General features: G+C 42.1%; 1 protein-coding gene across 1 annotated transcript in view; it reads left to right on the top strand.

Moving 5' to 3' along the window:
• Positions 1–602: 602 nt before the first annotated feature.
• LTK (leukocyte receptor tyrosine kinase) overlaps positions 603–14,061 on the top strand; it is a 90,766-nt gene continuing 77,307 nt past the window's right edge. Inside the window, exon 1 of the mRNA XM_056493084.1 lies at positions 603–697. Within this exon, the coding sequence (XP_056349059.1) occupies positions 655–697 (43 nt within the window). The 5' untranslated portion in view covers positions 603–654. The remainder of the gene's footprint in view (positions 698–14,061) is intronic.

Below are 14,061 nucleotides of genomic sequence, written 5' to 3'. Positions count from 1 at the left end.
TGGTGGACCAGAAGAAAACAGAGTTCAAAGTGTTTAGAGAGCGAATGTCCAAGCCCTCAGGAGGAGAATCTTCACTTTGCTGCATCTCCTTCCTGTGTCTCCAACAGAGGCTTGCTCAGGAGATAAGTGGTTATAAGTGACGTTAAGGGAAGGAAGGTGGGAATTTAGGCTTTGTAAAAAGATAAATTTCTCTTTCAGGGCAGTCAGTGAGCACACCTCCAGTCCGTGGGGATCCTCTCTATCATATTAAATACGAGCTGAGTTTAGTCCAGGGGGTGCATGAATCTCCTGTGTGTCATTGGGCCAGCTGCAAGGGAAGAATGAGAGAGGGGAACAACCCAGTAAGACTATGAATTCATCTTGTCCTAGTGAATACTAATGCCTGAAAATTTATAGATGGATCTGCTCATGTCTGAAGCAACTGCCTTGAGAATTTGCTGATGGTGCAGGAGCGGTATGCAAAACGGGAGGAGGAGGAGGAGGCAAGGAAGGGAGGGTGGCTCTAGGACCCGTAGGAGCCTTCCCGAGCAGGAGGTGGGAATTTTCCTGCGAGGCAGCAGGAGCCCGAGCGCGGCTCGGAGCTCCAGCGGAGCGGCAGGAGGAGCCGGGCGCGTCCCCGGCGCAGCCGACAGGAGCAGCCGAGCCCGCAGAGCCATGAGCCCGCTGCCACAGCTCCTGCTGAGCCTCACCGCAGCGGGTAAGCCACTTCTGCCCCTTCCCTCTCCTCTCCTGATGCTGCAGAGTCCCTCTTCTACCCAGAGGATAATACTTATTTCATCGCCCCTTCCCCTTCTTTAAAACCAGGGGGGATGGGGATTGAAAGTACTGGCATGAGACATTTGCGAAGTGGGTGATAAGCGGGAAAATAAATCTTGATTGTAAGTAAATTTTGCTTGGTGGAATGAATAGGCGATCTGTAGTTTTAGAAAAACTGCTGTCGAGGCTCTGAGGCTGGATGCCGGCAGTCCTTGTACAAGGGTTTGGCATGAAACTAACAGCTATACCCTGGGATATTTGCTTCTCTGGCTGCTGGATTGTTTCCTTTGGGGCTGTTTTGGAGAGGGGGGTAACTCCAGGAGTAGTGAAGGTTGGTTACAGGAAAAGGTGTAGTTTGGAGAGGATGCTTTGTCTAAGCAGAGAGATGAGGGACACTGATAAAGAGAGGAGTAAGTATTGAGCTCCCACCTAGAAAGTGGTTCTCAGGCTAAGTTTTGGAAGGAATCTTTGTGCTGCTCAGTTTGTCGCTGTCAGCTTTGGTTCTGAAGTACAGCAAAAGAAAAGAAGTGGCAGTAGGAGAGAAAAGAGATGTTGGGAGGGAAGCTGCAGGAATGGGAGAGAAGTTGGGAGGTGGCAGCATGCATGCAGCCAATGATGGGAGAGAAAGGTAGGAGTGGGACACATTTACTATACGTGCAGAGTGGCAAGCAAGTTTGTTAGGAATGTTAGAAAAGAAAAGCCTCTATCAGGACACGCTGAACTTCCCAGAGAGCTGCAGTTACAGTGGTACCCCCAGTGTAGATACAGTGACTACAACGTGACCCTCAGACAGGATCAGGAGACGCTTTGTACTTCTCAGTGTAGCAGATCATGTAACTTCCAGGCACAGGAGGAAAGGCACACAGGTTGTTGGGCACCACAGCCAGCTCTTGCTAGGGCAGTGCACTTCCTCACTGGCTAAATGATGAACTTGTATATACTTACTTTTATATGAAGACACTCTGGGACATCAATTTCTAAGCAGGTTTTATAATTTAGTTCTATATACAGTTGTATGCCAAGGCATAGCACAGAGTTTTTCAATTTCATGCTTTTTCTGTCCTGTTTCTGCTGGGAGGAAGGAGGTTGTTCTACTGCCAGAGGGTCCCAGGACAAGTGTACCTCGTGCAATCAGAGCTGTATGTCCCTAAAGCCTCAGCCTTCATGGCATGTGGTCTCATCAAGAATTGCTGAATATCTTCCCAGTGTTTTTGGTGGAGTGGCTTGCAACATGCAAGTAAGGTTAATGTATGGAATAATAATTATATTTGCTGTGTATCCAAGTCTGTGATGTGAAGCATGTCTGTATCAGGAAAGAGATTAAAACAGGGTGTGTTACAGAGAGAGTAAGTAAAGAGCTAAATGAAAATAAACTTACATTTTACAATCCCTGTTCAATCTTCTGCCAAAAATAATCTCAATCACCCAGGGGAGACTTCAATGCACGAGCATTTAACTATGTAGCTGCTGTCACAGTCTTCACATGGGGGCTGCTTTCCACACTGTGGGGGCTATTGTGGTCAGCTCTCAGGCTCCATACTCAATTAGTTTAAAAACCTCTTGCATTTCCACTGTACAATTTTTACTGGAGCATATTCTTGGAGTGGCTTTACATTTCCTTCTTTATTTGGAAAGCCCTAGGTCTGAGCGATGAAGGAATTTGCAGGTCGCCTTCTCTCTCTTTTATTTTCCTGGCTGGCATACATATTTCTAATGAGCTCCATCATAAAAGGATGATTTCAGAGTTCCCATCCACCGAATTTTTTGGCACATTGGAACACTGGAGGATGTCACAACTCCTCTTGGTGCAAAAACTAAGAGACATGAGAAAATTGTAGAGAATGACAGCAAGAGAAAACCCTCTGAAAAAGAACCAGCAAAGCAAAGGTAACAAAACCAGGAAAGGAGTCAGTCCACAGGTATGCATTGTTCAGTGTCAAAGCAACTTCACAGTCTTTTGGAGGCTGAGGTTGCACAGTAGCCTCAGGTCTCAGCAGGTGGTCAGGAAGAAGGTGGAAAAAGCCACCAGATGAATGTCTGGGAGAATTTTCTTTTTATTTTAAGCAGCAGTATTACTTTGAGCCTTCATATTGGATTATTTTCTTTTGATTACTTGAGCTTGGTAAGGGAGTGAGTAGGTCAGTCCTTTTTTCTTCTGTGAGAAACCAGGCTGTGCTTGGCTGGATGTCATACCCTTGCCTTTGAATGTGGAGAGCAAACAATCTGCAAAATTACAGCACAGTGTACATCCTGAGCAAACCTCAAACACCTTTCCAAACGTGTGGTCATGTTTATGTCATTGCTCAGAGTTTAGCTATGGAGTAAAACCACAGTCCATGAGATAATATTAGTAGAGGCACTTTGTCAGGATTTCTTTACAGTCCCTTCCAATGCTTGCAGTGCAGCCATCACAGAATAGTGTTACTTAGGTTTAATTCCAGCCTGGTGAATAGTTATGGTTTGGGGTTTTGTTGAATCCTTTCTAAGCATAGGAAGGTTGATGGCAGGTTTAGGAGTAAGACAGCCAGATTTTTGTTTGTGGAATGGTATATCAGCATGGCAGTGATGAACACCCCATTCCTGGATGCTTGCATCTGTCTAACAAACATTTTTCAGAAGCTCCAAACATTTTGTTTCCCTTCCTGGATTTATCTGTCTCTCAGGACTGAGTTTTATAGAAGGAATATAATTTGGCTGAAGTTTAGTCAGTCCACATGTGCAGGACACAGCACACAGGCACAGTAGTGATTTTACTTAAATGGTTCCAACCAGAAGAACATTGAATGATCCTTGAAATCTGTCTTTTGAGTCCTTTATTGTGCAAATGTCAGCATGTCTCCATATACTGTGCCTAGTCTGAATATCCATTTCAAGGCACTATGGCTGTCACTGAAAGTCAAATATTGGGTGGATGCCTTGAAATGAAAACAGGACAGTTCTTTTGAAGTCCTAGACATTACAAAGTTGAGGGCTCATTGAAATACAATGGAAAAGGATATAATAAATTTATGGGAATCCCACAGTAAGGGAGCACATGCAGACAAACACCAGGGATTTCTAAACTGCATCAGGAGGGAGGACTAAGTTTGAGGAGGTAGAAATCAGGTAGTGAGCCTGAGTAATGTACACTGTTACTTTACAGCTGAAGTCAATGTCTTATGAGCAGCCATAGAAGACATCATCTTTCTATCCATGCTATATAGCTGCACAGTTTCTAATTAGTCCATGAGATCAAGGCTGGAGGAAAGGATGCCTCACTCCAGTGGAGTTCCAAAAGCATTCCTCTCCTACTCCCCAGAGTCCCAAACGGATCCACAGGAGGGTCCCTGTCTTCAGCCTGCTGGTGTAAGTGAAGGAGTGCATGCTGGCTGTGCTGGTGTGTAGAACAGCATCTGTGATATCTGTGACAAGACTGGAGAGAAATTTTCATCTTGAATTAATTTTAGTGCAAACTGCTGGTGTGTGACACCAAGATGCTTCATGAAGTGATCATTTGCTTTGTGTATGTACCAGTTAGTTCATACTCAGACATTCAAGTAAATCTACAAGTTTAATTATTTTTTTTTTAATTTCCAGCTTTTGTTCAGAAAAGCCTTGCATTCAGAAATATTTATTCAAAAAGCATAAAACGTGATTTAATATCAAATGTTTAGTTTTGACATGAACTGTTCTAGTCCAACATGCCCTGAAATGTGTTGGTCTTTGCAATTTTACGAAGCTCTTGATCCTGAAGATTTTTAGGTTGACCTGTGACAGTTTTTTGTTTGTTTTGATTTTTTAAAAATTTCTTTGGGCTTGTCAATAACTTGGAAAATTTAGTATTAAAACTGCCTGGTTATTTTATGATACCACACCGCAGTTTGTAGATTTGTGCATGCAGGTAGTTTCCCTTAGGCTGATGCTCATTACTCTACATGCAGACAGTGACTGGTACTGTTTGTAGCTTGGTATTGGATCAAATTCCTCAGAAATAAAAGAAAAAAAAATAACTTTTTTCAAACCTTTAGTAAAAGCAGAAACGCAAAGCAGCAGCTGAGAGGAGAAGCAGGTGAGCTCCTTGCAGAAATAAATGGAGAGGAGGAACCCACAGGGCTCATGGTTAGCATAAAATGATGGATGTCTACGGGAATACAGTTACAGCCATGCAGCATCTTGCCTTCTGTATCTGGAGATTTTATCTGAGACTCCTACGAGTAAGCATGATTCCTGTATTGAATCCTTAAATCAGAGGAGGAAAATAATGACATTAATTATGTTAATTAATTGGATCAGGCTTATAGTCTTTTCCTGCCTCTCAGCATCAGTCCTTCCTCTTGCAATTCCTCTTCCTCCCATTCCATTATAATTGCTCCTCTGCTTCTCTCCTCTACTGGCATGTAACAAGCCCAGTGCTTTGATGTAGCCTGCACACAACATGCACAAAGATGAAACCCATGGCAGGTAGGAGAGCAGGCCAGTTGGAAAAGGGGAGCATTGTGGTGTTTGGTGAGAGGTGACTTGTAGCTGACAGATGAGCTCTGAGTGCACAGGGAGAGCAGCTCCATTGTGGGAGTGGTGACAGACCACATTGGTGTGCTGTGTGCTGCAGGAGGAACATGTAGAGCCTTTGTTTCAAGTTGTGACTCCTTCAGCACCACTAGGTTATGGAGGGCCTGTGCCTGGGCAATGCCAGGTTCCTGCCTTTTTCTGCTGTGTGCACAAGAGGGAAGCCAAGGTGTAGAACCTTTGCAATTCAGCAAATGCTGTGTCAGGACCTCTCCAGACCTCTGCAGTGCTTAAAGGATTACAGCTTCCAGACAGGTGGCAGAGTATCACTGAAGCACTGCTTCCCTCAGGTGTGCTGTTCCTGAGAGCTTTCCTCAAGGTGATGTTACCTCCAAGTTGTGGCTTCTCCCAGCTGTGTCATACCAGCACAAGGAGAAATGGAATCAGAGGGAAATGACATAAAAGGAAACAGAGGTGGCATTCCAGTCTTCCTTACCTAGGAAAAGCAACTCTTCTGTATGTGCTGAGTAAAAAGAGCTCAGAATCTCAGTGAGATGTTCAGTCACAGGCCAAATGTTGTTTTTTTAGGAGAATTTCAGGTTGGCTTTCTATATGTTCTCTTTAACACAAAGCTGGCTGTTAAAACATGAAACTACAAAATTCTCCACTTGTTGGTGAAAAACTTCTTAAGATTTCCAGCCAGTTTTATATTTATTTTAGACATTTTGACTATATGGTTGTTGTAGACCCCTTCCAACTGAGGTATTCTATTCTATCTTCTGTGAAAGTATAAACATCCCTGACATCAGCACTGATTGAATTTAAAAACCTATGGTACAGCAGCTTCATCAGAGTTAGTCAAGAATGAGAGTGAAATACGGAATTATCATATAGAATTTCACGCTGAAGTCTTTTCACAAATCACAGATTTATTCTTGCAATTCAAATGAACTTTTGCCCTGTCTAATGGGAGAACCATGTATTTTAATAAGACATCACAGATTTTCAGCTAATTGGTATCTGAAATCCCATAAGCTTTGGCTTATCAGCCAAGAATGATGCATTTATTCATGTATTTCAGTTGCTCAGTTGGGTTTTTTTTTTCCCAGTTTGTAGCACAGCATGTGTTTGAGGGCATAAACAGCCAAACTTTCTGGAGTTAGAGCATCCACACCTCTCCTCTCTGTCTATGTTTGTGGTGATACATATTTATATATTAAAAATATATGAGTAATAAAGTAACTGAGAGTGACAGTAGTGAGTGACATGGAAGGATGTGATGGTGTTCTGTTGCACAGAATTAAGTACAAGAGGTGAGAAGCATCTATTCCTTCATTGTTGTGGTGAAGAGTTTTTGTGCTATCCAGGAGCCAGTAGAGACCCAAACTGCAAGTTCTTTCCTGCCTTGAAGCAGAGCTGACCATCAGGTTGGGACTTCAGTGGGAATGGAACCAGGCAGGTTACTGGTTCTCTGGAATCACGATTTTCACATCAGAGGTGCTGCTGGAAGCACCAGGTTCCCTGCAGGGATGTTTTGAGTGGCTCTGCTGCTGGGACCAAGACCTTTTTCTATCTGCTGAGGGTGAGCTCTGCTCGTGCCTTCCCCTTGTAGCTCTGCCTCCCCATATCTGCTCTGCTCTCCTTAGGGAGGCAGAGGAAATTGTGGGGATGCACAGAGAGGACAGGAGGTGGCCAGGGCTGGGTGGTGAAGCAGGATGGAGGAATTCTGTTCCAATGGAGACGGGGAGCCCAGCCAGTGTGGTTTTGGATTACCAAAAGAAGGGTTAGCAGCTGTCAGCCTGAACTCAAGCAACCTCAGGCAAAGCTGAATTCACTCTGGAACAGAACTGAAAAATGGCTTTTCTTCACTAGATAATTAATTTGGTGGTTTTGCAGAACCATGTGCCTTGACTAATATTTTAGACAATGTAAGGAGAAGAGATGATTATGCATAGACTCTTGTAATACCTTGGGTGTCTTGTTTTTTTTTCAAATTTTCTGTTTTCTGTTGTTTTATTTAACTGCAGTTTAAATTTTCCAAGTATTTGCTGTTCATATTTTTTTCCTACCAAGTTCTGAGTGATTAAAGACCTATTTATTACTTTGACTTCAGCAAATAGAATCACAGAAAAGCATGGCTGCTTAAAATTTCCGTGGTTTTTAACATGTTTTTTAGAGTTTTCTCTGTGACATTTTGATGTGTACTGTGCTGGAGTTCAGATCTCTTTACATGAGTAACACTTTTAAAGTATGTAGTTCACAACAGGAGCATTTTCTGTGTTTATAGTCACTGCAGGAACCCAAAGAGTATTTAAAACCTCTGAAGGAAGCTTTCTTTAACCCCATGCAGTTCAGCCTAGAGCTTAGTGAGACACTGGACTTGATGAGTTTTTAAAGCCCTGATAGCAGAGTCCTCACTATCACTAATTTTTTTCAACTTTCCTGAAGTCCCACGTACCTCCTGGCCCTTCAAGATCTATCACATTCCTAGAAGACTTTAGACTTTCCCAGAGTTTGACATTGTGTTTGTCAGTCTGTTGCAGTCCTAGAGACAAAAGTCAGTAAAATTTGCAAAAAATAAACTTGTGAATTAATGATAAGAAAAACAAGGTGAGTAAACACCAAGATGGGCTTTATTTAGCCATGTTAAAAGAGCTTGTGTTCCAGCTATTCAGAGGGATAGAAAACTGGGAGATGTATGCAGATCTAGCTCTTTTCACCTCATTTAGGTCCGTGCTATGTTGGTCTGACAAGACACAAGCATTTAGCTTCCCTTCCAAAAGCAGTTTTCATTTTTTATTAGCTAAATTTTGGACAAGGCATAGGTTTTTTTATTTCTTACTGTCTTATTTCCCACACAATTTTTTCCCTCTCTTATGTGCCTTCCCCTGTATATATGTGTGTGTGTGGGAATTAATGAAAGGAAAAATATGTGGAAAACCCCTTTGTTTTAAACTCAGGAGTTGCTTGTGATTTTGTGTGATAACATTTTAATTACCTTCTTTATGTAGAGATTACCATTTTCCAGGGATTTGTGCTGCATGTGAGTTCACAGGTAATCAGCTTTGGTAAATCTAGCCAATATTTATTTTTTAATTAAGTATCAGAAGAAATTACAGTCACTTTTTACTCAGGTATACGTAAACTGGAGAAGTTATTTTATTACTGGTAGGAATCGTTTTGTGGCTGAAGGATTGATGAGAAGCAACATCCCAATTAATACTTTTACTGATATTCATCCACTGAGAAAAGTGAGGGATAACTTATATATCAAGTTGTTGTAGTTTAATCCTACCCACTAAAAAGCCCCATGCAGCCAATCACTCACTCCACCACCAGCTGGAGTGGGGAGAGAATCAGAAGGGTGGAAGTAGGAAAACTCATGGCTTGGGATGAAGACAGCTTGACAGAGAAAACAAAAGCTGTGCACAGAAAGAAAACAAAGCAAGGAATTTGTGCTGTATTTCCCAAAGGCAGACAGGTGCTCACCCATCTCCAGGAGAGCAGGGCCCCATCACATGTAAGGCTTACTTGGGAAGATAAACATCATCCCTCCAAACATCTCCCACTTACTTTTTCTTCCTCCCACTTTATATGCTGAGCATGATGCCATAAGGTCTGGAATATCCCTTTGGTCAGCTGGGGTCACCAGTTTCCCATGCACTCCCAGTCCCCTCACCACCATGGCAGCATGGAAAGCAGAAAAGGCTTCAGCTCTGTGTGACTCCTGCTGAGCAAAAACCAAAACCATCTCCATATTAACAACCCTGTGTTCAGCACTGCTCCAAAATACAGCCCTGTACCAGCTGCTGTGAAGAAAATTAACTCTGCCCCAGCCAAAACCAGCCAAAACACAAGTAAATGCAGAATTTCAGAGATAGAAGTGATCGAAGTGCTGGTTTCTTAGGACTCTTGAGACTGAGAGAACATGGAGGTCAACATCTGGGTGATGTTTAGCTTGTGTCTCCAGCTTGCATACCCATCTCAACCTTTCTAGGCAACCCCCCAAGTGGTAGTATGGTCTCATCTCAGCTGTGTCTGTACTGCAGGGGTGCTTTGATTAATCTAGGATAAAAGCCAGCTTTCTTGGTGTGTACATAATTTTAATGTCTCAGTTACGATGTGACCCTTTTCAGCTTGTGTTAGGTACAACTGAGGATATGGTGATTGCTGAACATGGACAAGAAGGGGATCAGTCTCACAGGGGTCAAAAGGAAGGCTGGCTGGGGCAGAGGGAATTGTTCTGGGAATCTCTTAGTCTGCTGGGGTTTTTTCTAAATCTCTCCCTATAGACTGGAGCTAGCATCTTGTGAAGCCAGCCTGTAGGATTAGACACCCAAGTTCATACCCTGTGAATACACCCTGGTGTAGCTTAGGGATGCCTGCTCTCCTATCTCTTCTAGGGAGCAAGTGCTCAATCCCAGCCTTGTCAGCTCCGTGTCAGTGAGCTGGCAACTGCTTTGTGAATTTGTACTACTGTGAAAACACCTACAATCCCATTTTAATAACTAGAAAAATATTTAGTTTAGCTGTCATTTATTTCTGGTTTTGACAGCTTCTTATTTTTGGAATGTGTTAGGTTTTTTGCATACAGTTAACAGAACTTGTAACAGTTTTGGAGGACAAATTTGGGCTGATAGTCTGAATCCTATCCTTGATGCTGTGGTGCTGGGAGTAAGAGATACACTATGATACTGTGTGGTGTTCAAGTCTCCCCTTTAGCCCTTCAGACAAAGCAGTCTGTTTTCAACTTTGACCCATACCATGTACAGAGTGTTGTTAAGAGGAGGTGCTCCTAAACCTTTAGAGGTAGGATTGAATCTGTTCTGAAGGTGGAGAGTGGGGGGTTACATTTATCATCTTAAAGGAAGACAGTAAAAAAAGTTTTGAACTCAGGCTTAAGTTTTATGCACAAAATATTTTATACTCTCTAGCATATACAGAAGTGGTCCCATGAACATTTAAAGAAACATCAGCTACATACAAGAATATTCTTCAGCATGTCTTTTCATTTTTTGTGACACAAATACATGAAGGGGTAAGAAATAAAGCTGGCCAAAGTACTTTTGCATAGTATTTCTGAGATTTGCAAGGGGAAAACGTATAGCAAGCACAGTTTTCCTGGTTTTTAAATTCTCCAAGCTCAGGTTTTACAGATAGGGTTAAAAATCATCAAATTAGACATATTTATGAGCCATCTGGTTTCTGAGTCTTTCCAGTTTGTGTTTGCTATCCTGGGTAACTATTAAGTCATTTTTGTTGCTGTAATTTTCATGTCATTACATGGCTCCAGAAACTGCATGTTTAAGAAAAACACTGTAGAGAACTGAATTCAGAGCAGAATTATAAGCACTGGCAGCACTGGAGACATTTGTCATTCTTTCAATCAACCTAACATACTACTACAAGGAAATGTACAAAATAAATAACTTTTTTCTTTTAACATATAATTAAGTTAGGCAATGCAATCTTTCAGCTCTCTTTGCCTACCTTTCTTACAATATAGTAAGGAGAGTCAGATTTCCTAGGGCTAGTTTTCAGCCTCAAGTTTTCCCTATTATTTGAGGAAGACTCCTTATCCTTTGTGCTGTAATCCTTGTCTTAATTTACCTATTTTATGTCCCTTATTCAGATGTGGTGAGATATAAAACAGTAGGTTCTAGTTCCTTCAAATAGATCCAGGGCACAGAATTACTGATTTTTTCTTTTTTTTTCCACTTTATAATAGAATATAATTAAGAAGAACCTATAACTCCATTTCAGTGGAAATTTTCTTTGAAAAAATAATTACTCTTTCACATTGAATGTTGGGTTACCAATTAAATTTTTTAACAGCATTGGCTTTTCCACTGGTAAAGGGAGCAAAAGTGTTTTCCTTGGAGGTGTACATTTGTTATACTCTTCCATAAAGTATCCTTATCTGCTCCTGAGAAGGCACAGCACTTATGCATAGATGTAAAATTCCCTCTTTTTTCTCTGGTCACCTGATTGATATTCCTAATGCCAGCTCTGTCATTTGTGACACTAAGTCAATTTTCAGAGTAGAGTTTCAGCTTAGGAAGGAGAAGAGAGCAGATGACCATAATTGCTGGTGTTTGTTTTCTAGGTGAAACCAAATGCCTGTGCAGTTTGAAGGAAGTGCATTTTGCAAATGCTGCTAAAATACACTGACCAGTTTCTCTTTCTCATTCTGCCTTATCATTTTGACAGAGCTGTGTTCTGTTATCAGTCTTCCAAAGTCAAATTCAGTTTTATGGGTTTTGGAACCTTTCTGGCTATTTTGTGTGCTGTGCAAAGCCATTCCCAATTCCCTGCACTTTATCATCCCTGCTGCCTATCTTGCTCTTTTGCAGGTGTCTGGTAACTCTTACACACAGTGGATAGGAGTACCTGGCATGCTGAGCTCAGTGAAGGATGCACTGGCTTCTTTAGGTCTTGCAAGAAGTACACAGCTAATTTATCTCCTTTTCTTGCTTGCACCTGGCATGAGCTTTAAAAGAATGCAAAACAATCACCTCATGACTCTATGCTTTTACTTTCAAAGCCCAGATTCCCAGATGCATAAAGAGGAAGGAATAAGTGCATGCAATAAATAAAGCACACATTACTCTGCCTGTGTGTGCTTTGGAGTTACTTGCAGGAGCAGAAGATCCTTGCCATGATGCAGGGAAGACATTTGAAATCTTGGCTGACAGACTGTTTAATACACTGCTTAAACTTGTGCTCAGTTTTGTATTCCACCCTCTTAGCCTCCTCTGAGTGTTTGTTTGACTGCTTTCCCCCTCTGGAGTCAGCTGGCACTGAGAGCTCAGCTGCTAGGAAGCACATTTGGGAGTCTCAGCTGGCACTGGCAGACTCCACATGCTGCTGGAGCACTTGCTGGCAAAGCTGTGCTCCCTACCTTGGAAGCTGGCAACAATTTCTAGCTGTGAGGATGATGCCTGAAAGGTGTTTGACTCCAGAGTTGCAAGGCTGTGCTGGGGAGAAAATGGAAGGGGTAGGTGTTTGTCCACCTTCACAGCCACAGCAACCACACTTTTCCAGATCATCCCTGAGAGCAGCCTCAAAGGCCAGGCTTGTCTGAGAAGGCTCTGAGCACAGAACACAGTGAAGCAGATATTCACTGACCCAAAAAACCACTATTTCTACACAGGCATCCAAGAATATTGAGATATAGGAGCACACAGTAAGAGATTCAAGCTTGGATTTTTCAGATGTGATTAAGACACTATGGCAGGGTATGTGGCAGTTTTTAATACAAGGTAAAATTATTTCCTGTGGAAGGACACAGGTAGATATAGATGTATACATTTCTTTGCCTGTGTGCATGTGTGTGACTTGATTATGTATGAATGTTGTTAGCATAAATCTAAAATTCAGTCACTGTTATAATTCCTGTAAATCCTATTGAATTGATCACTTTATAATTGTTAAATCTGTTAATGATCAAGTGCTGCTAAACTGTTCTGCACCCTTATCTTTTGTGTTTGTATCCTTTGATTCTGATTTGATTTTCCTTTTTTTGTTTCATTCATTTGGTAAGTAATAGAGGGAAACTTAACACTGAACTCTATTAAAGTTATAAATTCACACGAAAACTTGCTTTTTGCCAAAACATTTAACTCTGATTATTTAAACAGCACAAAGCACTTATTTGCAACTGAAGGCAATGCAAATAGAATAATGGAATTATTTAGGTTGGAGTCTAGCTGTTACTCCAGCACTGCTAAGCCCACCACTAAACCATGTCCCCAAGTGCCAAATCTACACATTTTTTGAACACTTTCATGGGAAGTGATTCCACCACTTTCTCCTGGGCAGCCTATTCCAGTGCCTGACCACCATTTCAATGAAAAAACTTTTCCTGATGTCCAATCTAAACTTCCCCTGGCACAACTTGAGGACATTTTTTGCTGTCCCATCACTTGTTAGCTGTCAGAAGAGGCCACCCCCACCTGACTAGAATCCCTTTTCAGGTAGTTGTAGACAGGGATAAGGTCTCCCCTCAGCTCCCTCAGCCTGTCCTTGTAAGGCTTGTGCTCCAGAGCCTTCACCAGCTCCATTGCCCTTCTCTGGACATGCCCCAGCACCCCAATGTCCTCCTTGTGGTCAGATGCTTCAACAGGTGCTTCCAAAAGGGTATGCTATCTACTGCTGACTGTACAGTTCCCTCAGAGTGCATATGTTGTGCTCTGTCACACCTTTTCATTATAGTAAATCAAATGAGATTCATGCTCTCCTTGCAAAGAAGCAGTAGCTTGCAGTGACCAGCTAGCTTGCTCTTGTGGCACCAGGAATTCTTGCAAGTTCATGGGGCACTTCTGGTATTTACAATGTCATTTGCAGGTTCCTGACCCAGAGATGTTGAGGCCTTTTCAGGGGCAGCTGGTACAGAAAGGATGTTTTGAAAAGTGTGACTCTGTGAGAGTTCTGTTGAACACTGTCTCCTCTGTTGGGATGATACCTAGTCGAGTACCAAGTGGGCAATGAGAACACTTGACAAACATACACAGAGAAAGCCAGTACTACTCAAGTATGTATTTGTATGTATTTCCTGTGGATGATAATTACAATTACAGCTACAATTTCAGGCTGTTTAGAACTGAAAAAGTAAAATTATATGATGGATGAGTAGTCCATGCATGGCCTAAATGTACAGAAACTGACGGGTGTGCTGCATTTGCTGGGCATGACAAGTCAAGAAACCCATGCTTGGTCTGGTAGTGCCTTTCTGGATATCAGAAGAGGAGTCTGTACTGGAAAGGTAGGATTTGTGTGGAATTAAAAAGTCTTTCAGTGCCTTTCAGGCAGTGTCTGTGT

Source organism: Oenanthe melanoleuca, chromosome 5 (genome assembly GCF_029582105.1).
Source record: "Oenanthe melanoleuca isolate GR-GAL-2019-014 chromosome 5, OMel1.0, whole genome shotgun sequence".
Classification (NCBI taxonomy): domain Eukaryota; kingdom Metazoa; phylum Chordata; class Aves; order Passeriformes; family Muscicapidae; genus Oenanthe; species Oenanthe melanoleuca.
This window is presented reverse-complemented; position numbering and strand designations above follow the sequence as displayed.